At 37.8% G+C, this 23,319-nt stretch overlaps 1 protein-coding gene across 9 annotated transcripts in view; it reads right to left on the bottom strand.

Moving 5' to 3' along the window:
* Positions 1–638: 638 nt before the first annotated feature.
* PARD3 (par-3 family cell polarity regulator) overlaps positions 639–23,319 on the bottom strand; it is a 442,650-nt gene continuing 419,969 nt past the window's right edge. For 5 of the 9 annotated variants that reach the window (XM_058024007.1, XM_058024041.1, XM_058024016.1 and 2 more), the window contains 3 exons: positions 15,696–15,816; positions 6,300–6,427; positions 639–2,912 (listed from right to left, as the gene is read on the bottom strand). In XM_058024007.1, coding sequence (XP_057879990.1) covers positions 2,519–2,912; positions 6,300–6,427; positions 15,696–15,816 — 643 coding nt within the window. In that variant the 3' untranslated portion in view covers positions 639–2,518. The remainder of the gene's footprint in view (positions 2,913–6,299; positions 6,428–15,695; positions 15,817–23,319) is intronic. The other 4 variants (XM_058024032.1, XM_058024045.1, XM_058024053.1 and 1 more) reach the window with 1 other exon arrangement.

Below are 23,319 nucleotides of genomic sequence, written 5' to 3'. Positions count from 1 at the left end.
TGCAGTAACCAACAAAATGAGAAATGAGGGGAGGAAGGAGAAAACCAGACTCAGCTCCAATACTAATGGGGGAAACAGAGGATTATTGGCACTGTAAATATTGCTTTATTCATAAATCTGCCTTCTGTCATTTTCCACCATGCCAACATTCCTGTGAAGGGCTCCCATCAGACCCCAAAACACAGAAAAAAATGCAGAGGGGTTTCCGAACACCCGCTTGGATTTGGCCAGATTGCAGTGGGTGTCCTTCTGACAGTGCTGTCCTTGGGCAAAGGACTCCATGCTACAGAAAAGAAGATTTTTGCCACTGAGGTTAGTCTTAAAAATATGCCTCTTAAATGTCATAGGTGTGCCCTAAAATAACACAACACATTAAATAATGTGGGTTTTGCCTCTGAGGACAGCCTTCAGGTGCTCAGATGGGCTGTATACTTTTCTCTTTTCTCTTTTCTCTTTTCTCTTTTCTTTTCTTTTCTTTTCTTTTCTTTTCTTTTCTTTTCTTTTCTTTTCTTTTCTTTTCTTTTCTTTTCTTTTCTTTTCTTTTCTTTTCTTTTCTTTTCTTTTCTTTTCTTTTCTTTTCTTTTCTCTTTTCTTTTCTTTTTCCCCTTTCTCTTCTCTTCTCTTCTCTTCTCTTCTCTTCTCTTCTCTTCTCTTCTCTTCTCTTCTCTTCTCTTCTCTTCTCTTCTCTTCTCTTCATCACACACACACATAAACCATTAGGAATAGTATAAAACAACATCTGTTGGGAATTTTTTGAACTCAATATCTGCAGCAATTTTCATAGGGGTCTACAGGCAATACCAAGACAAGGATGGAAACAGCCTTTTATTCTAAATTTCATATGTACAAGGAAAGCCATTTTACACAGTTTTGTAAATTCTGTGTAAAAAAGCTACTGTCATCCAACGTCACTGTGCTTACAGTAAAAACTTTTAAACATGGAGTACATTATTAACAACAAAAACTGTTAACAAACAGGCATAAAAGACACAGATATGTGTGCTGATATTTCACATACATTCTAGAAATGAGTTGGCGCAAAAATAAAATGTGCCAGTAAAAAAAAATAGGCTTTTTTTTTTAATCACGCAATACATGATTTTTTTTGTTGCTTTCTCTCCTTTTTTTACACAATATGCTGAGATCCATTCTCAAGCCTTTTCACATCAGGATTTGCAGGCACTTCAGCAACCCAGCTATATTTTTTACAATACATGAAGTTCAGACCAACAAACAGAAAAACAGCTGCTGCAAAAGAAATTCTCATATCCCATATGCACATTCAAATATTACTCTCTGCTAGAGCAATCATTTTCTTAGTAATTTTTGGATACTGACATGTTTTCAGGATGATGTGTAACAGCTTTTCTTCATTTATCTCTCATTCATGTACTTAAAGGTTTCTTTTTAATGTAGCATCACGATGTAACAATATGGTATATGGAAGCACAAAGGAAATTGTCCACAAAGATTCACAATGCCTAAAAAGAGGGAATTGTTCTCTTTACAGGTATTTGATCCAAAGAAAAACTTTGATTTCCTCTGCTCTTACTTGGAGCTATCTCCAAAATTTGTCCAAAGACTACTGTGTACTAGATGAGCTGACACAACACCCTCCCTAGTTCTTTTCCCAGACACAAATGTCATATGACCAAATTAATTTAGAAGCAAAGCAAAGCAGAACTCAATTGCATGTGTGTTCATAATTTCCCATCTTTAATAAAATAGTGAAATATACTTATCAAAGGCTTCTCTGTGTCTGTATAAATAATCTCTCTCCAGTTATTTCATTTGTAATGGACTGTGCATTAAGATTATAAGGCAATTGGAACAGGATTCTCAGGATAACTGAAAGCTTAATATTGTTTTCCTCATGAGTCAGGATAAAGGCTTTTTTAATAAGCTCAGAATGGGGAGAGAGAGAAAAAAAAGAGTGCGTATGTGCATAATAGAAGAAGGATAGTTTTTCAGCATATAGACACTTAAATATTGATCAACAAAGACTGGTAATGACTCCACCATAAAACATATCAGAACTCCAACTGCAATTCAGAGTAGAGCTCAGCCTTATCCACTCAAAAGCGATATGTACACCTCCTTCTGACCCGAGAGAAATAATACAGGACATGTCAATGCTTCCTTCAACCTCAAATTCATTAATTTTATGCCACATTTTATGGTGTAATAAGTCGCTGCAAAGTAAAACACATTACAACAAATCCTAGCAAAAAGCCATTGACAGCTACAGGACTGGGCTACAGAACTGGGAAGGCAGGGACAGCGCTGCTCACATCCACTATGATTGTCAAATGGTGGAATGCCCTTCCATGGATTCAACACTTGGGACAGAACGGCAAAGACGTAAGGCCCACCAATGCTTTGCCCAGATTTCCAAAGGCACTGAAATAGAAAACGGATATATTCCTTAGTACCATCAGCGTAAAAAGTTTTCAAAATAGAAGTCTTTATATGAAAATGTTCCTTATTGCATGGTAAGTTGATCCTCCTTTTCTTCACCTCAGGAGTAGAACGGTCTTCCCTTTTCTGGTGTCTGCAATCTGTTCAGCCTCGCTACCTGAGATGGTGAAGGCGGTACATCTTGTCTGAAAGGACCTTTAGCAGGGGCATAATTAGGGTCCTGAATTTTCTTATACGAGTCATAGTTGCTAGGCCCTTCAGAAGAAGTTTTTTTTTTCAGTTGTTGTTCTTTCCGCCTCTGCTCTTGACGGAGCAGTTCTTGTGTTTCTAGCATCACCCTGGCATTAAAGCCATGTCCCCCCATGTAGCCATTCCTTGATCCCTGGTAGCTGGAATATCTGGGATTTTCCTTCGCAGTCTGGAACCCTTCTCCAGGGGAATAATTCTGCTCCCAGGAGTCTTGAGATACAGAACTGGCATTTTTCCTGCTTTGCCTGAAAAGAAAAATGAAAAAGGTTTTTTTAAGACAAATGTTCTGGCTCACCTTTGACTGTTATTGACAACAATCACTGGAAAGAAAACAGCTTCTGCCATGCCATCAGCTTTTGCCCAGAGATGGCATTCTCTAGAAGTCACTTTCTAGAGTCGCAGTTCTCTTCTGCCCCAAAATGATTTCTTGTCTCTTTTGTTGGGAGAACAATTCCTAGAGAGCTGAACTATATTTCTAGGCCTCTGCAGGAGGAATATGCCATGAAAACCCATCCAGCTACAATTACCCTCATGTTCTCAAGAAAAGTGTTACAATTCAGTTGCAGATTAAGAAAGACCATAGGTGTTTCTGCGCTCCCTAAAAATGCAGGTAACAGCCAGCCATTGTAAAGTCACTCATGAAAAATTGACACCTGATTATTTAATCAAGTGCAACAGGCAGATCCTTAAAACACCTGCCCTAACACTGCACAAGTCAGAAGGTAAAGCCCATTACTGAGAGGTAGTTCCAGTTTCTTCCTCCCATGTCCAGAACTAAGGAATTTTGTGCTATAAGGAGTGTTTCCCAGTCTGCTATAGCTTTCATAAAAGAAGAGGCAGAGATAACATTTTTTACTCATTTTTTGGCTCCAGGGAGTAGATAAATAGGCCAAATACACACAGGAATTACAAATTCTTATCTCTTTTCACAATAAATCACCACATTATTTTGAAGACAGATTATGGTTTTGAAATAACTTTAATTTACTATCAAACTGCTAGATGCTTGTATGAATTTAAAATAAGATTGGTGGTGATAAAGTAAAACAATTTTGTGCTACAGCAAAAGAGATACCCACTTTGAGATTAAAATTAGAGTATGAGAATCAAGCAATAAAATAAAATATATTGCGACATAAATCAATGAGAAAATAATTTAGTTGTTTATATATGGCTTGGTTTTTCATGTCATCACATATGACAGTGTGGCCTCATCCAATGAATATGCAGTGGAGAGACAGGAGAACTGGAAAATTTTTCTACCATTACTAAAAGTAAAAAGTCACCTAATGTTTTTGCAATCTTCCTTCTACATGTATAATTTGAAAATTACCATATCTACCTTATTTCATAACTGATTCTGAGGCCTCTGGATGAAAAATATTATGCAAGATGAATGTGAATTATTGCAGAAAAAGTTACAACATAATGTAAATTCTTACAAAATTTTTATAGCTGTTATTGGTAATCTCATATCCAACTTTGCCAAAGCAACAATGCTTCTGAGTCATGTTTTATCACTCCCTGGAACAAGAGCAAATTGAACGAACCTCTGTAGGCTACGAAACTGTCAGGTTCCTGATCTAGAGCAAGATAAATTTTAAGTAATACAAAATTAACATGGAGTCAAACCTTGCTCTTACAGTTTCACATGGGACAAGAGGATGACTAGTTGAACTAATTTAATTTGCTGACTGTTTTCTGGTACTTGTTCAAAATTAGTTGGCACACTTTCCCTGTCTTTCTGGGAAGTTCCTTTAAAATTGACTCAAGAGTTTATTTGCCTTCAGTACTAAAGATCTGAATGTGCAAAGGGGAAAAAATAGGAGGCTCTTCGAGAATTCACAGGATGAAAGGCAACAACGCTCAAGAATGAAGCCAGTGTACAAACGTCAATCCTTACAAAATCATGCTTGCAACACTGAGTTTTCAGAGTAACAGTAGGATTTCTTTAAAGATCAGTCACAGTGTAGGAACAGTGTGCAAAGCTGGAGAACTCAATGCCCCAGGTTGTTATAGGAGCACTGTGGTATTTGCAGTGCTGAACGTTAGCCCTGCAGTTCTGTCTGCTCTCAGCACAGCAGAAACACCCAGAGAGCTCACACTAATCCATTAAATTATCATTAATTACACAGTAACGTGTATTGCTAGATTGCTAGCCATTTCTCATGTTGAAAACCACCTTGAGTAAAGTTCTCAGTAACTCTTTTCAAAACAAGTATTTCTATGAGCTGTTCTATGATCTATTTTTCATATTTCTTGTTGATTAATTTTCTTGTAGATTAATTTTCACCTTAAAGTTTTTAATTTCTGCCACTGAACAGCACTGCAACTGATTCCAACTTTTAAATGCTACCAGCCATTGTGAACAGGGGAAGCAAGTTTTAAGCACAATAGTTTTAAAACTATAAATTAACATGTTCGAGTGGGGCTAGCATAACTGAAAGAGAATTTCTTAGGAGAAACAATATGACATTAATAGGTGTGGTCAGTTCCAAAGGAAGGCAGAGATAAAAAGAAGAGAGGATATAAAGATTTTCAAGATGAGAAACTAACGATCTCAGAAAACACAGGAACTTTACATTTCTCTTTCCCACCTTCCAAACTTAACAGAAAAAAATTTACACTGAAAGGTGTTAAAGCATTTGAAAATCTGAAACTGTTTTATTTTCAAAGATACTGCTAAGATAAGAGTTCATGGCTAGATAACTTTGCTATAAGGCTTATATTTGTTTCCAAAAAAAGAGTTAGACCTGGTAAAACATATCTTGTCAAAACAGTTTTTTTTTTCCACACCATTTCCACACAAGTCATGAAAAATAATACAGCCTTATTTGAAAGCAATTTGACACCAAGCTCTGGTGTAAATTATTCTCCATTCAACCATTGCTGATATTTCAAAATGCAAAGACTATTTGCATAATGCTTAACTATGAGAGTTAATTTGTAATACAAGCTGGCTAAACTTCTATTAATTCTTAAAATAAATATCAAGGAAAAGCCATTTTGCCCAAACAACTAGTCCTTTAAAACACCTACTATTTTAAAAAAACATAGCTTTGTTTACACAAAAAAAATCAATTAATTTTCAGCATTCTATATCTATTAAAAAATGTATATATGCAGACTTGAAGACCTTTGGTTTCTTGGGTGATTTTCGCAGTTCCATGTTTTTCTGTTGGAGGTCTTGAAATTTTTTTCCCCTTTTAATTTTTTTGCATAGTAACATCTCAAAGATAGAATTTCTACCCAGTAAGGAATTAGGCAAGAGGAAAAAAATCATCTGACATATCAAAATGGGACACCTCATGTCATGCTCAGGAGACTTTTGTAATTGCAGAAAATTAAACTGGATGGTGTCCCACAAAGAATAGGTTTGTTTAAATATTTCAATTCTATTGGGTGCTGAATGTCATCAAATTCCCCTGAAATCAGCTCTGAAGAAATTCTCTGAAGCAATTCTCAGCTACCACATGCTCTCACTTAAGAAATTCTATGCCTCTTCCACAATGAATACATGCCACCTGACATCAATGCTGAACAAAAGTGTCTGCACAAAGTCTGACATTTTCCACCACAAATGAAATTAGCTGCAGGCTCCTAGGCACAGAGAGCTTTGGGGGTTCCCATACCTGGGCAAGGAGCTGTACTGGCGCTGGGCTTGCTGGAAACTCTCCCGTTCCTCCTGCCGCTGCCGCTGCATTTGCACCTCCACTGACACGGAGTGCCGGCCACTCTGTGAGTATGTCTTGGTGTTTGGCTGCAAAACAAAATGAAAGTGTCTTAAACAAAGCAGGAAAACACCCACAAAAGAGCTATCATTTAAGTTGCTATTGTACAAATACAGGGATACTTGTTTTAACATGCAGTTTAAGCAGCTCTTGCACAATAATTAGGGTAAATTCTGACCCGTAACAGTGGCCTGTGCTACACATTCTGTTTCTGAGATGCATGAGCAAAGAATCATCCAGAATGAGTTATGCTTGTACGACAACACTGTAATTTAAATTAAGTCAGTGAAACAGATTTTCAGACTGTAAGATAGCCAAGCCATGTTAATGCCAAGTTCTACGCCCCCCTAAGGATTGGAGGGGGGAAGGAGCACAGCAGCTCCTGTGAACCTCACCAAACCACTCAAGTGATGCTCTGCCTTAGTGGAACCATCCTACTTTTCAGTTGGCCCAAAGACTGGGAAAACATTTTCTGGTTCAATATGATCAAATAGATAAATTCAGCAAGTCTCTTGTGGTCAATGAGGACTCCTGTATCTCTGAGTAGGATCTTGATGAGGTGACAATTTGAAACGTTGAAGCCAATACTAAAAGCAAGTGAAAATGGGTGGTCTTTCTGGGAATAGAGAGTATTATATATCTGACAGAATGGCTGGATTCAAACTTTGGACCATGGAAAAGTTTACTTTTGTAGAGATACCTATCACTTTCTTCAGATTTTGTGATTTCATTTTGGAAAATAAAGTGTCACAAAAATCAAAGAATGCTATGGGCTTTTCTTGTTGTTTTACTAATAAGGTTTTGTCTACAAAGAAACAGAGCGTTATTTTTTTGCTCCTTAAAATTACCAGTACTATTCAAAATATGTAAGTTTAAATATGGGGAAGTCAGGGAGCATAACCCCTTGTCTGAGCCTGGGACTGAAAGAGCTTGTCTCAGACTTACTTTTAAAAGCATGTTTTGCCTTTTTATCTCTGCTTTTCCTCAAAACAAACATCTCTTGTTTTTTTTTTCCATTATAATTTCTGCAGCAGAAAGAGATGGCTCACAAATATATGCAAGAGAAAAAAGGTTTCCAAAAGCTTTGCACATAGAAGACAAGTTTTAGAAACTAGAGTTGTCATTTGTGTCCGACTGTAGTCCTGCACCTGCAGGTAGCCAGAAACAACAAGTTTTAAACAGGTGTACAACTTTTAGAAATTTGTTGTCAATGAGAAGGCACTTCAGTCAGAGCATCAGTCTCAGCTCAGAATTTAACAGATACAATTTGCCCATTATAAGAAGATTACTGCATGATAGAATCAGAATGTGAAAGTACAGACTAGGAATAACAGTGAACTCATTTAAGGGAATCCTGAATGTAACAGTAATGTGTATTTCAGAACAGGTTACTTTTTTACTCTAGAAACAGCATTTTTTACTTTACTTTACTTTTTACTTTAGAAACAGCATTTCTAATGAAAAAATGCTTTAGGAATGGTGAGATGAAGCAACAAACTGAGAAAACAGAATCATGTGTCAGCCTTGTGGGAAATTTTCTTAGAGATGAATAAGCTGTACATATGTATGTCCAAACCAACAACCCCCACAGAGATTTCCCACTATATTAAACAAGGGCTACACATACAGAGCAGCATTTCAGTTATTGCATATGTCAACATTTCTAACTTTCTTGACTTTATTGAGAGTCTTCTGACATTTGATATTTTATTGAAGGGCTCAGCTTATGGAAGGGAGTGATTACCTGAAAATCATAGGGTTTATTTGTGAATTCTCTCCTGTGTGGTTATAAGCAGCTTACAGCAAACCAGAGGGAAACTCAGAAGTTCCCACATCAACTTCCCCATAAAGAATAAAAACATTTAAACTAAGATTTTACAGCCAATCTCCTAATTTCATGGGTTTCACTTCAACAACATTGGAAAGCTTGCAGCTACATTATGTCATATGTGAGAAAGTAGTTATCACAGATAAGACATGAAATCAAAATTGCTTCTCTTTATTTGAAAACAGTTTCACTTTTTTCAGTTGGCTGTAAATATAATGGATTAAAGAATTTGACAGCACAGAGAATGGTTAAATCACCAAAAAGGTGGAGATAGGATTGAGCTGCTGCTCAGTTTAGGTTTATACAGGACAATAAAATGCATCACCCAGAAAGCACACACACACGTGTGGAGAGATGAAGTTACCACAAAAGCCTGCAGTAAAGTGACAGAGGCTCTGAAAGTCCTAATGCAGTATGAATGGACTAAGATCAAAATGTAACTTCAGAGATATTTCTTTTTAATGCACCGAGGAACCAATGGTTCAATAGAGGCAGGAGCTGTCACTCCTGTCTGCCTGCTGTAGTGCATGGCCAGAGTGACAGGATCTGAGGAGTCAGGTCTGGATTCTCTGCAGTTCAGAAAGAATTTCATCTAATGGACGACATTTATAATTTGATGGGTCTAAAGGCAAACATCTCAAATCCATTATCTGATTTACTGAAGGTATGTCCTGTTAAACTAAGGGGATTTGCAATATTTAGCTAATCTGGAAAGGACATAAATTTAGTCTGAATGTTGTTCACATCTACAATAAGCTGTTCATATAATTGAATCTATTATCTCATTTCCAAAAATATGTCAATGAGACACAAAAATCCTCCCTTTGCATGCAATCATAAATTCCATATCATAACATATATACACATAGACAAGTACATTCAACCATCTTATTAATGAAAAAGCAGTTCTTTCAAAACTTTTCATTCAAAACCTCAGTGATACCACTGTGAATGCCCTTGATATATGGTTATGATGCTATAAAGACTTCCATTTGGAAGTCTTTTATATTCCATTTTGGACCCTTCACTTGCTCAGTAAAACACAAATCTCCATACAGTGATATAACTTTTCAATGTGCTGTTGGTTAAAGTAACTGAACAAAAAATATTTATACAATAAGTAACTTTACTCTTCAAAAACAAATTGGTAATTTTGTCTCAGTTCTCATACTATGCTTTTCTACAGATATATTTTAATAAATTCCATTCCTAAACATATATATTTATATAAATACCCAGTTCATTTATGTTTAGCATAAAATGGAGAAAATTAAGAAAAAGAATGTTGCACTATTTTCAGATCTTCCAACAGAGCAAAAAAATGTGTACAAGGAACACACGTAACACAGTAATTATAACACTGATATCAACACTAGGCTAAGTACAATTATAACAACCTGAAGCCATCCAACAAAGCTGGCAACAGCTTGGTCCTCACAGAACAGATTGATAAGAACTCTGGCCTTGCTTGCAATGAGATGTATGACAAGCACTGACCTTTTAAATTAGGATGTGGTCAAGGCCACAATAACAATCAAGGCTGAGGTATACAAATAAATGTATGTTCATGTCTTCCACAATACATTTAAGTGGCAATGATAGTGCATTCAGCATTGTTAAACAATATTCAGCACATAATACTGTGCTTTAAGATAGATGAAATTACACAGCTCTCTTCCCAAAGATGCATTAATTTAAAACCAGGACTGCAAAGTTTAAAGTTTCTACCTTCTTATTTTATGCAAACAAAGTTTTTTGTTATATGTTCTGTTACAGAGAGTAGATCTGTAACAGAACATGAAACCCTCATGCCTCAAGTTGCAGTGACCATTATCAGCAGTGTAGGGCAAGATATTTTAGGGACAAAGGTCCCTCCTCTCTTTTCCTACCTATCCCTTTCCCTATCCCTATCCCAAGCTGCTCACACAGCTTCTGTCCCTGCACTGTGGCATTTGTACCCACACAGGGTAGTGCTGTGTGGTGGCAGCAGGGATCCCTCAGGAATGGCACAGACCACTGAATTACAGAGAGGAGATCATGGGGCCATCCAGGGCTTTCCAGGAGACCCAACCAGTTCAGGTGACAGGAGATCTGCCAGTGGCAGTGACACACCCATCTGACAGCCTAGAGCCACAGGGACAAGCTGGGAAAAGTGCTTACTCAGTCACAGAACTCTTTGGGTTGATAAAGAAATAGTTAACTAAAGGAGCAAATCCCTTAGTATGTTCCCAGTTATTACAAAACCTCACTATTTTATTAAAATAAATGCACTATTTTTTTCCCCCTAGATTAAGCTCTGTGTTTAACCAAGAAGTTTCAAGTTCACCTGGGAACTTGGCAGGCACACGGCCCCCCAAAAGTCTGTGGTTCTCATAGTGCAGCACTAATTAGAAATAGATAAGATTAAATGACCTTGCCTGCTTTATGTGTAAGTGTACTTGGCACAGAAGACAGACAATCCAGTAACTGTGTATATCAAAATTCAGAATGATAAAAAACATTCAGTGTCTCGGGGATATGTCCTTGAAAACTATTTTTACTTCCATCTTTGTGTTTATGTTGCTATGGTGAACAGAACATATAGCAGCATGTCTTTTAAAAACTGCCAACAGGTGCATGTATTAACTCAAGCAACATGTAATAAGAAAATCACATCCTTTTCTGTACCTTTCTGTGGTGTATATGTAGGAAGCTGAGCAGAATGGAACAATGATTTCTGTTCTCTATTAGGAACAGCAGAAGGAAAATCTTCAGTATGGCAAAAACAAACCACTAAGCCCTGAAATTCTACTTGAGGTATTTGTGCTCACTGTGAGCTATAAATATGCTTTTTTACTAACTAAAATGGCTTAATTTCATTTTAAAATCTTATATCTTCATTTTTTAATTTCAAATATATCAGTAGATAAAAGCTAGTGGGTAAAAAAGTTAAAAATAAAAAAAATGTTAAAGTTCGAGCCTAAACCTTAGCAAAAATTGCTGGTATTTTATTAAATCCTTTGCAGATTTGATATATAAAATGGATATTAACTGCACAGGTAAAGAGAAATTACCTGTGGATACACTTTCCTAAAAGTTATTATAATAATAATTTTGGTTTCCTCTCTGAAAGAGATTGTGAGATAGGAGAAACTGCAATTTAGCTTCTAAGGTTTTTGTCTACTGCAATACTCCATTAGATATTGCCTAATATCTTGCATAAAATATCCTAAAATAGATGCTTGAAATGGATTAATAATAGAAAGAATTATTACAATACTTCTCTTTCTCACTAATATGTTGAGTAATTCTACATAATTTACAGACTGATATAAACTTTACAATGTTTGTTTTGAATAAAGTCTGTTATTCATTTTTCAGGTAATATTAATATGCTATGGTCAAAGTTATAGCAATAAAAATGTTTCCTGAAGAATCTTAGACTATTTAGAATTTAGTATGGCTTTGAGAAGGTCAAGGACTTGACTAGAGGGATAAGAAATAAGTATATTAAACAGAATAAAAAGATATTTTTTTTTTTTTTATAGAGACAAGACCTACACAACAACAAACAGTAGAAAATAGCCAAGCAGAAAAAAACCCCAGCCCTTCTGAGCCTTTAGTTATCAAGCCATGTATAAATATATTATTAGGACTCCTGGAGTCTTTCCTCTATGAAAATCGTATAATTATTTACTTTTCACAAATTTGTCCATGTAATTAAAGCTATACTCAGCCAAGTCAGGTAGTGTATATATTATGACCTATTTAGCTGTTATCTTTAGAAAATCAAGTACATTTTCATTTGACTCCTAAATATTTAAAGTACATTTGGCTTAGCTGCTCTCTCAACACCTGATTTTTCCTGTCATTTAAATAGATCCAGGACGACTGGAGATGAATGTATTTGTGAATGGAATTTGCCACCTCCCATTTTCAGCACCAATTATTGTATTGAATATGATGAAATAAAGCACCAACTTTTGTCCCTCAAGCATCTTTGTGGACTTTTTTGGATCACTGGTGTGCTTCCACAAGCAGGACTGGCAAGCAGCTGTAGTGTTTTCCATGGATTTAAAATGCTCTTTTTTTAAATTGGATTGTTCACTCCCATGGCATTTAAGGCTACAGAGCTGTGGTTTTGTTATTGAAGGGGTGGGTGTGTCTGTTAATCAAAATGTGACTAGACAGAAATACAAGATGTGGAACAAATTACAACCAAGTCCCCCGAAGTCTGGAACTGGTACAAGGTAAGCCTCAGCAGACCTAACACAATCCAGAAAAGCACAGAAAACACAGGCTCAGCTTTGGTACAAAACAGAAAAATCAGCCCCAAAAGAATACTCATTGGTATAAAAGTGTCATAGCAACATCAAGGGCCTTAAATACTAGCAGACACACTGTAATTCCATGCAATTCTGCATGTCCAGATACACATTTCTGCACTTTGACTGGAATTAACACCAGCAGGATTAAAATGGATTAATTAAATTTTATGTTATTTTTATCTTTTTTTTTTTCCATGCAACATCAGGCCTATAGTATTGCCCTTGAAAGCCTCTTGTACCTCACTTTTTGAAGCACAAACACATAAAAAGCACCACATAACAGAAATAAAAGAAAAGCTATGATGCCTGAGAAAGTCATCCTAAAATAAACAAATGCAAAAATCTTTTCCATAAAGCTTTGGCTCAGCTTACAGAACCAGTGAATTTTAGACATGGCTGGATGTTGCAACATTTAGGCAGTTATTTAAACCCTAACAGTGTGTCATTCAAATGGCCTTGAGCAGAAATGTTATGCTGCTTAATAGACAGTGTCGTCTCATTCCAGCACTATCACTTTTTGTGTCTGTTCAGCTGCCTGATGCTGTTGAACACTCACAGGCAGTCAAGTACTTTGTTTACTGGCAGGACAAACACAGTAGGGCAAAAAGTCCAGTGCTGTTGCATTGCTCAAGTACAGAGAAATGACCTTCACCTGGTGGGCCTCAGCAGGGAGGGATGGGCAGGCACCCACAGGTACCACTCAGAGCCGCCTGTGCTCCATGGAATGGGATCTGCCTCCCACCCAGGGAGGAGGCTGAAGGTATCTGCCACAGGTAACTGGACTCCTGTGTCACAGGCCGTTAATAATCTGGGAGGAATTGGAGTTGCTGAGGTTTACAGGACCATTTTTATAATATTTTAGTGGGTTTCTGAGGCATTGAGCTCTTCTGAATATCCTCAGAGCTGCCAGATTTCCATCAGCATCCATTACTTCCACTGCAAACTCCATTCCTTAAAGTAACCAACAGTCCTCCATCACATCAGCACTTCACTCTCTGTCCTCAACCATCCCATCAGCTTGGTAATGAGAAATGCAAACTACTTATCACCTCATAGCACACACTTCTCCAAGGATGGGCTTTTCCTCTCTTTCTATCCAAACCAGGTCAGAGTTGGCTGCTGCCTTGGGGCTCAGAGGCTTCTCTGTATGCAAAGCCTTTTGCTTATGTAGGCTGCACAACCCATCTCCCTCAGGTGAAAACTCTCTTTTCAACAATGGCCCGTGTACAGTTGCACTTTGCACTGCTGTAGTTTGGAACCAACAGCTCACAGATGGAGAGGACTGAAAACACACTGATGAATGTATCTAAGTATTTTCCTACACATGTATTATAAACCAATTCTGCATTTTTTTTTGGTGTCATCGGTATTTAATAACACATCTGGATCTGTTTTGAGAGGTTGTTTCAAGAAAGTCCATCATTTTAGACTAACATGTTAAAGTAGTACAACACACTCCTTAAAAAAGAGGATATGGCTCTTTAAAACTGAAATAACTGTGAAGTGCTGAAATGGATGAGATCATTGCTTTATCCTTTCCAAGCATTGTGATCTTGAAAGGCTGGAGTACATGATGGAAAAATAAAATTACAAGTCAAATAGAACTCTGGGCAACTTTTTTTTAAGGTACTTATCTAAAATAAAACATTTGGTCACCTTTTTATTTAACAACAGAGCAGCTCCTACAAAAGCAACAATAAGCTTCAGAACTAATATTAATACATTAAGCTGAATTAGTCACTTTGAGCTCATTTGCATGATCTGTAGAAGGGGAGTAAACAGAGAGATAACATTTGTTTGAATAAGAGAAAATAGAAAGGTCAATGTTCTGACCCAGAATTTAGGAAATTATTCCATTCCTAAGGTAATCAGTCTGTCATCCAAATAATTCTCTTCTCATTCATTACAAGAAAGTATAATAAAAGCCAAGCTCACTGTCTAGAGTTGCTATGGCATTTAGATATACAACAATTTGGCCCATGACCTCCAGTAGTTAAATTCTCAAGTCTTTAAGAGTGCAAGCTTTTCTCATACACAGTTTTCCCAAGAATGTTGCTGAAATCTCTCATTTGGAAACCAAACAGTAGCTGATTTGGGTAACAGAAGGTATCAACTACACCCACCCCCAACCTACCCCAAATGGCTAAACTCCCTGTGATGAGCTAGCGCATTGTCTCCCCCACCTCAAACTGAAAGCATCTGCTCATGAAAACAAATTTATATTATTTATTCCATTTCAGAGGAAGTTAGATGTTTTCTAATACAAGAAAAGAGAAGCCTGTATCCTGATACTGTTGTTCCCAGTGACTTCATACACAGACATGGTGGCTCTTTGGCTATTCACACCTCAGTGTGCACGGCAATGCTGAGCAACAATAACTCAAACTCACCAACCTCACCTGCTTCAGAGGAAGCTGTGAGAGATTCTACTGCTGTCATCACACAGTTCCCACTTTTTTGGGAACACAAACAAGTTGTTCGCTGTCTTTATCATGGAATTTTCAACAAAATTACAGGTTTTGCCTCATATTTAAAGGATCCTAATTTAGGACATGTAATTGATTAAAAAGCAGCACTAATTCATTCAATTATGTTAATCAAGATAAGCACAAGTATTTAAATAATTGTATCACATTATGGATCAGTTGAATAGGATTTAAAAGATCAATTAGGACATATATCTCAATACAGAACTGTCTCAGCTAATGTAAGTGTCAGAGTGGTGCTACTGTAAAGGAGGCTCATCTCTCTTTTACTGTGAAAAGACATAGTTCTGCCTTTATGAAAATAACTAAATACAGTGATATTGCTTCAGAGAAAATACAAGATTACATCTTCCATTATTTATTGCTAGTATGTATTTTATTCTGGTTTTCCTTGAAACTTTCAGATCAATAGGTACTGCCTTTGATACTAATCCAAGCAGTAACTCCCAGAGTCAAGGGTCTAACCACGGAGCAAATAATGCTGTCTGCACCCATGACAGATGGCTGAAGAAGTTTAGAACTGAAGTAAACATCAATGAACCAAAGCTGGGGATCACAGCAAGGGCAGAAGCATGGAGGCAGAGCACCCTGCCTCCCTTCTGGCGTGCTCCCAACCCACCCAGGAGGAGCAGGAGTGAGCCGGGCGTCCCAGCCCCGGCAGGCCCTGCACACTCACCCAGGGCTGCTCGAAGCTGTATGTGCGCCTCCTGTCCTCCACGTCCTCGTCCTGCTTGGCCTGCTGGAACTCCTGGCGCAGGCGCTGTATCCGGTCGTGGTTGTTGGGGGTCGATCTGTTGCTGAAACAGGAAGGGTGGAAATGATCAATATACTTGGGAACTGCCACCTGTGACTGGGTGTAAAAATAATTTACAAGCATTTAGTCCAAAGATCTTTAGTTTTTTTTAAAAGATTATTAATGCTGTTTGTCTAATAAAGAAATTTCAGATGTTGCAAGGACAAGAAAAATAAGAATATTCCTAAAAATTATCATAAGCTGTCGGCACCTTTTAAGTATATGTCACTCCTACAGAATGAAGAAGAATAGATATAGTAGTGTCAGACTTAACATAAAGGGAAATTAAAAGTCCTAATGATCTCTGCTACTGAATAAACAAGAAAGATACTTTTCCCCGATCAATAAACTGTAGTAGTATCCGATCTTTATTCACATCAAATTAATTACAGTGTCTGGAGGCTCTACCTATATAAAATTTGGTTATTTTCCCCAATCAATAAGAGCCTGTCATCCCTTAGTTCTGGTTTTAACAAGTCTTTTAAATTGATCAGTCTGAAAGCATTAAAAGGCTTGGGGGCCACTAAAAAGCCATCCATTTGACAGGGCCATAGGCAGGAATGGATCTGGGCAGCAGATGAGAGCTGGCTTCACTTGGCCCCACAGACACTGGTGGCTGGGGAGGGCCCAGTCCCAGAGGTACTGACACAAACCAGCACACCCAGGACCTTCAATCCTTCAAAACCATCAATTTTTCCACAATACCCAGAAATCCACACTCCACGGTGCAGGTGTACATGAAACCATGTGCATGTAATGAAATATGCACAGGAATGGCTTATTTCATGGAGAAGGGGGAAAGTGGGTATTTATTAATCTTGTTGACATTTTTCCAGCTGTGCAGCTCCCACCTGACCCTACAACCCCGCTCTTTCAAACACGTTAATGTGGGATCCACAGAGAGCCTGACAAACAAATATGCTATATCAAGACTAACCAGAAACATTTTCATCTATTCTTGTGGGCTTCTTGTGCCCTGCATTTCATTGTTTATTTCACAAGAGCTGATGAGGAATGGACATCTATTACTTTGTTTCAAAAGAGAAATCTGCAGGGAGACAATGGAAAGCAATTCCATAGATTTCCTTTCTTAGACACAGGGTACAATAAAACACAGTGAATTTATATCCTGTATCTCATTTCGTATGAAAAGAGACAATTCTAGACCCCATTTGTGACTGTTTTCCATGTCTTTTGGGACTGGTAGGTGCAGGGGATTGGAGGTTGTAGATGTTTGAGACATTACCTCCCACTCTTTTCAGAGCCAATAAATAGAGTTTATCAGTGCTTGGTTGGCCAGACAGAAAAATTAGTATGGTTCTGGCAAAGGCTAATTTTTGAAGTGGTTTGGGTTGATTTATTTTTAAAATTTATTTGAAACCAAAGGCAGAGAAAAGGAAGGAATATAGAGAAGTGTTTTCTTTCATGCTTTTTTAAAAGCCAAATGGGAGCTTTAGGAAATGCTTTATCTGTAGGGTAAGTCAATTTCTTTGTGCAAATTACCATTTTGAAAAGTACAGTTAAAAGAAAGCTTAATTTAGAACAGGTGGAAATGAAATACTGGTATTTTCAAGATTTCCACTTCATTGTAGGTGTGTTGCTAATTTTATTTCCTTAATTCAACTTCATTTTGTAAAACAGCTTATCTCCATTTACAGTTTTATTTTATGTAAATTTATTCCTTATTGTCAAATTCTGCCTAGCTTTACTATACAACCACTTGTTTTTTTCCCATGCATTGCTATACACTTCACATTTTAAAGGGATTAATCACAATCCAATATAAGACAAGACACTTTTAAATGGTCTGTTAAATGGTCTGTTGATTTTTAAAACTGTTATTGTTAATCCAACAAACAAGTAGCCCACTGCTTTCCACAGACAGGTGTTTCCTATATGATAAATTGCACTTAAAAAGCAAAAATATAGTAAATACTGAAATCTCAGGCATAAGAATATGTTTGAAAAAGAAAAGCCATTGAATTTCTGTGCAAAAATTACTAGAAAAAATGCCATCCATAGACACCTTGTGGTACTCAAGATGATGGGTAAACCATCAGGGTTCCATAACCAAGGCTTTTTCAGATTTTAGGGACCACAGTGCAGAAGTGACACTGAAGCAGTTTACCCAATGGCAGACAGAAGGTGAACTCCAAAGCACTGCACTAAACCTTGTGCACTATCAGGGTACACTGCACCAGCCCCAGAATGGGCTGCTGGAAGGGTTGGTATGGACCTGAGGGCTTCTGCACATTTTGTGATATTTATTCATTAAAACAACTACCTTATCAGAGGAACAGCAAGAAAATAAATGCACGGTGTCCATGCCATGAAGCCAAAATGTGTCTTTTCCCAAACAGCAAATGCATGAACTTGACACCCTGCAGACACTGCAGAGAGGAGTAACAAAGGACAAGGAGGATCCTGGGATTTATGATCAACTTCTCTCCAGACCTAAGGACTTATTTTAATGCCAAAGAAACCCTTACAAAAAAGTGAAAAGAAAAAGGAAGTCATGCTGATTTAAGAAAAGTTATTCAAACTTATTAAAGGTTTGATAATGGCAGAGAAGATAAATCTTTTAACATAATATTTCTATTTTATCAGAAAAGCAAGGGACATGACTCAGATTTAGAAAATTGCAAAAGAAGTGAATTATAAAAAGAACTATTTCACAGAAGAAAAAAAGAGCAAAATTAGAAAAAAAGGCATTTCTGTATCTCCTCAAATTTCTTTGAGCTCAAAAAGTCTCTAAGAAACATAAAGTGAGATAAGTCAGTGGGTTAATAATACTAAAAAAATTAAATATTTTTATTTAGAAGAGGAAAAGGCAGACAGCTAAGGAGGCACTAAGATACATTTCTTAAAAGATTATTTGAGGGCTTAGACTATATCTTCGATTCACCTCCTTTGGTTTCCATTTTCATTTCAAACTTGCTCTGATTCTCTAGGTAAAATTACAGCTGCCTTAATCTTCTCACCGCTGAGGGCTTGCACATCTCTGTCCTGGCCTGCCATGCTGTCACCTCTGTTTTTTTCTGATTTTCTTCATTCAGTTACTCTTATCATCAGTGCTTTTTTTGCTGGTTTTTATGTCTCCCACTGCACTCCCTCTGCACTCAGGGAACACTTGGTACACCCACTTGGTATCTCATTCAACTCACAATTACTACTTCTAGAAGGAGGAAAATGTGAAAATCATAATCACTGAAAACTGTCACCAATAAAATTTTGGAGTCAACAGTGCAAATCTAACTTTGTTCCTTTTCAGATCCCAAGATGTTCTGCTTTATCTAAAAATCTTTATGCAAGTCACATAATTATCCCTTGGGGCAGAGCTAAACAAATTATATCCCATGTGAAGTGTCCATAGCCAGTCTAAAGTAAAATAAATTTTGACTTATTGGATGAATTGACCCAAGAAAGATAGGGTCGTATCAATAAGCTACTAGGATGCAGGCTGCAGGTGTTCTTGCTACTTAAATTCCCATTGTAGGTGTTTGGGGAAAGTCCTCAAAAGTTCAATTAAATGGACCATGTTTTGTTTGAGCCCTTCATTCAAATGCACTGAAGATCTCAAGGCAGATCCACCTCAAAGAATTGAGGACTACTAGCAGGAAGGAAGGAGTTTACCTTGAAATACATCCAATATTTATTGAAGATTTAACCTGTGCTAGCTTTAAAATTTTTAGCAAAACTGGAATTACAGCTCTCTACAGTAACCACAGCTTGCCCAGACAGCCTTCCCTTATGCCTACTTAATAACAGGATGGCTGTGCATTTACAGAAGACAATTAGCACCTCCTAGCATCAGATACCAGTGATGTTCTTCTATCAAAGTGCTCTCAATGTTAAATGTTCTTAAAATAAATAAAATTCAAGGAAAGGCTTTTAGGGCCAAAGTTTACTCGGGTTGCAAAGCATCTGTGCTTTCTTGTATCACAGCTCTACTTGGCACCCCATTGCCTTCCATCTGCAGATGGCACATTTCACAATCAGTTGTTTTTTTGAGTGCGGCTTCAAAACACACCACCAGCAGCACAGACTAAAAATGCAATGGTAAGCAAGACTCAGACAGGCCAGGGCTGTCATATATTTCCAGGAACAAGCAGTTGCAGCAATGGCCATCAGGGTCTCAGATCATTAAGCAATGTCTCAGTGTGATGTCATGCACTGATGTGCAGAGCTGTATTCCTTTCAAAACAGTCAGATTTTCAGTGTGATAAAGTAGATACAAACATGCCACTGAACAGGGATGACTGAAGCTTTGGAAAAAAATTCATTGGCCTGAAAAAGCATGGAAAAGGGTCTTAACAACACCACCAGGCAGTTGCAACTTGACTGGAATAACCAAAAGGTTAGTAAACAAACAATGTTCTTTACACCTTGAAAGCTTCTATCACACAGTTGAGCTGCCAGGGCCTCGCCGGCCTGAGCGGCTGCTTAGATCTCTGGATAGCAGCAATAAAACACAGATGGGTTCTTATCTGCTTCAAGCTGGCAAATAACTATCTCCCATTTGTATGATACAAATTTCTTTTCATTTGAACAGATTACCTGTGTCATATTAAAAATTAAGGTCTGAATTTGTATCTACCTCTGTTTACACACAGAGAAAAGCAAGAAACAAATTTATTTCCATCACATTGAAGACTGGCAATGTGGCAACACTGTGGTTGGTGGCACACATCCTCACCAAAGTATAGGACTAACTGAATGCCTACAAAACTGGCCCTTTTCTTCATCACTTGAGCAGGATGAAACAGCCCAACAGAAAGTAGAGTGGTGGTAATCTAATATAAAAACTTTGGCCACATTTACTGGAACTCGAGCACCCTCTCTCCACAGTGTTTAACCCCAAGCAGATGGATTTGTCTGTTTCAGATGGCCCTTGAGGGTGAATAAGCAGAAACTGTCAGGTTATTTCAAAAAGTCATGGACATAAAATAAAATGAAAGTGTGCCCTTTACCAGCCTTGAAGTTACCAGCATGTCCCAATGCACAGCCTGCTGGTTTGCTCACTTGAAGCAGATTTGTTAATCATCAGTGACACAGATGACTGTGCCCACAGAGCGCAGGCGATGAGGGCTGAGCAGCAGCACAGTTTGTACTCTCTCCTTCCTGCCACCAGCTTGCCAGAGCAGGTTGGTCTTCACCTATTTTGTTCTGTGGTTTATTTTTTGACATCTAAATGCCACTCCTCAGGCTTAAGTTAGAGTAACCGATTTGGCTGGTCCTCTCCTTCCATTGTGCCCTACATATGGTCCTTTCCTGAGACATCACATTTTTCAGGAACACATGGATATTAACCCATCCAGACATGGTACACAAACAGGAGCAGCCATGGACAGTGCCATATAAAAGAGCTGTTACATGATTACAGAATTGCTATAGTCATCCGAGAAAAAAAATTAGCTGGGCAAGAGATCAAATTTGTTAGACTACAAATGTACCGTGGTTGTAACCTGGAAAAAGGCATAAAAAACCCTATTCCACACTAATTTTGTTTTTCTTAACTGTCAAAGAATTTATTGGGAATAAGGCATAAAAAGGTAGAGGAGAGGTGTTAAAAACAAAAAAATTGTATGAATTACAAAACTGCAAATAAAAATAGTTTCTCTGCACAAGCTTCATTAAGTTTTATCAGCTAGTATCTTGGGTTTTTACACTCAAACCACAGGTCATAAATTCACAGTAAATCCCCCATATGTTCACCAAACACCTGAATTAAATTCCTCTTCTAGTTGTAAGAAACAAAATGTGCAGCTCAAATTAATTATGCATGCAAAGTTAGTTTCTAACAAGGGCAGCTTCTTGCATGCTGAAGGGTATACATTCTACCAGAATTTTTTCCCCCAAATCTCTTTCAGTTTTGGCTTATTCCTACTGTTCACCCAGTTATAAAACTCATCCTCTTTTGCCATTTTGTATTTGCTAAAAGAACACTGAGCATTATATACCCTTTAAAGTCAGGAGATTTTAAAGGCAGCTAAATTCAGGGATTGGCTTAATGTGACAGGCAAGATATAGCATGTTACCTTTACACATACCTACACACTTCAGCATAGTAATTCCATCAAAACAGGATTTAAACTTCAGGATTTATGTCAATATGTATGCATGTGAAATCAGCTCATTGGGAATTTTAGTGTCAATCCAGTTTACCTTCACAGTGGAAGTTCATCAACTGCAATACCATGAAGTACATAAGTCTCCAATGCACTCACTTTCTTCTTCAGTGAATAAAATTAATTTCCAAGTTTTGACATTGTGTTTTGATGAGCATTTTACACAGTTTCAACAGAGGAAATAATTAAAAATTAAAAAGATACACCTCTCTTCTCCAGGTTGAGAAGGTAAGTAACCTCAAATGCTTGAAATCCAGCACTTGCTTTGGATGTGATGGCCATAAACAACGTGGAGAGGTGGGGCTGATGGGGAGGTCACTTCACCACAACAGTCTCTCCAAACTTTCCAGACTAGATTTCACTTTGAGTCCCTCTGTGGCCCTTCTGTAGCAGGGCCATCATTTTACAACCAGTGAAATACGAAGAATGCACCCAAGACCCTTTTTATTGCCACCATCACTCTTCCTTATTAGCCTGTCAGAGCCTGCACACCGGAGACTGAAATCCAGTCTTACTTTTCAGTGGAATTCTTCTACTAAAAGGAAAAGCAGAGATTTTAGGAGCTTGCTATAAACATCTGAAAACAGACACTCAGCTACTGGGTTATCACACAGTCTAAGCCTTTCTTTAGAGCTGTTAGATTTTGCAGATTGAAGCCAAGCCAATTTTCAGCCATATACAACTTGTTACAGCTGTTCTCATAGGGTATTGCACTTTCTGAGTTAGGAAAAAAAAAAAACAAAACAAAAAGGAAAAGAAAAAAGAGAATGCCACAAAACCTAAAAGTAAATACAAGACATCTCATTGTGAATTTCTTATGAGTATGTTAAAGAAATAGCAGAAATACACAGGGAAATATTTAATAAATCATGAAAAAAAGAAAACTAAAAAAATACTAGCGATCAAGCAAGGGAGAAATTTGCAGTTTTGATTCCAAATGAAATACCAAATTACTTCAAAGTCAGGTGGTGAGAAATGGGCTCTGACCTAGGAATCTTCCTGTCCTAATTGGAACAGACAGTGATGGCTCCAGTGCTGCTAGGTCTGATGAACACCCACAATTAGACAGCAGAGGCTCTCCTGTGCCAATGTGAGAGCTGCCTGGCACAGCAAGACAAAGACATTTAACAAAGACCACAGAGAAGAAATCCCCTCCTGGACCCAGCTGGCCATTCCTGTGCCAGCAGAAGGGATCATCCACAAGATCCCTAGCAGGCTCCAGGCCATGGCAGCCTTTGTTTCCATTTAAGCTAATCCAGCTGCTTTGCTAGAAGCTCTTTAGGGAGAGCTCCCTCTGATCTCTCAGGATGAGACAGGGGGCAGAACCCTTCAGCAGAGGGGCAGCAGAAGCAGCCAGGGAGCAGTCACTTGTTAAAGCA

The sequence above is a fragment of the Melospiza georgiana genome, chromosome 1, assembly GCF_028018845.1.
Source record: "Melospiza georgiana isolate bMelGeo1 chromosome 1, bMelGeo1.pri, whole genome shotgun sequence".
Taxonomy (NCBI): Eukaryota; Metazoa; Chordata; class Aves; order Passeriformes; family Passerellidae; genus Melospiza; species Melospiza georgiana.
Note: the sequence above shows the minus strand (reverse complement) of the source record. Positions and strands in the feature narration are given on the sequence as shown.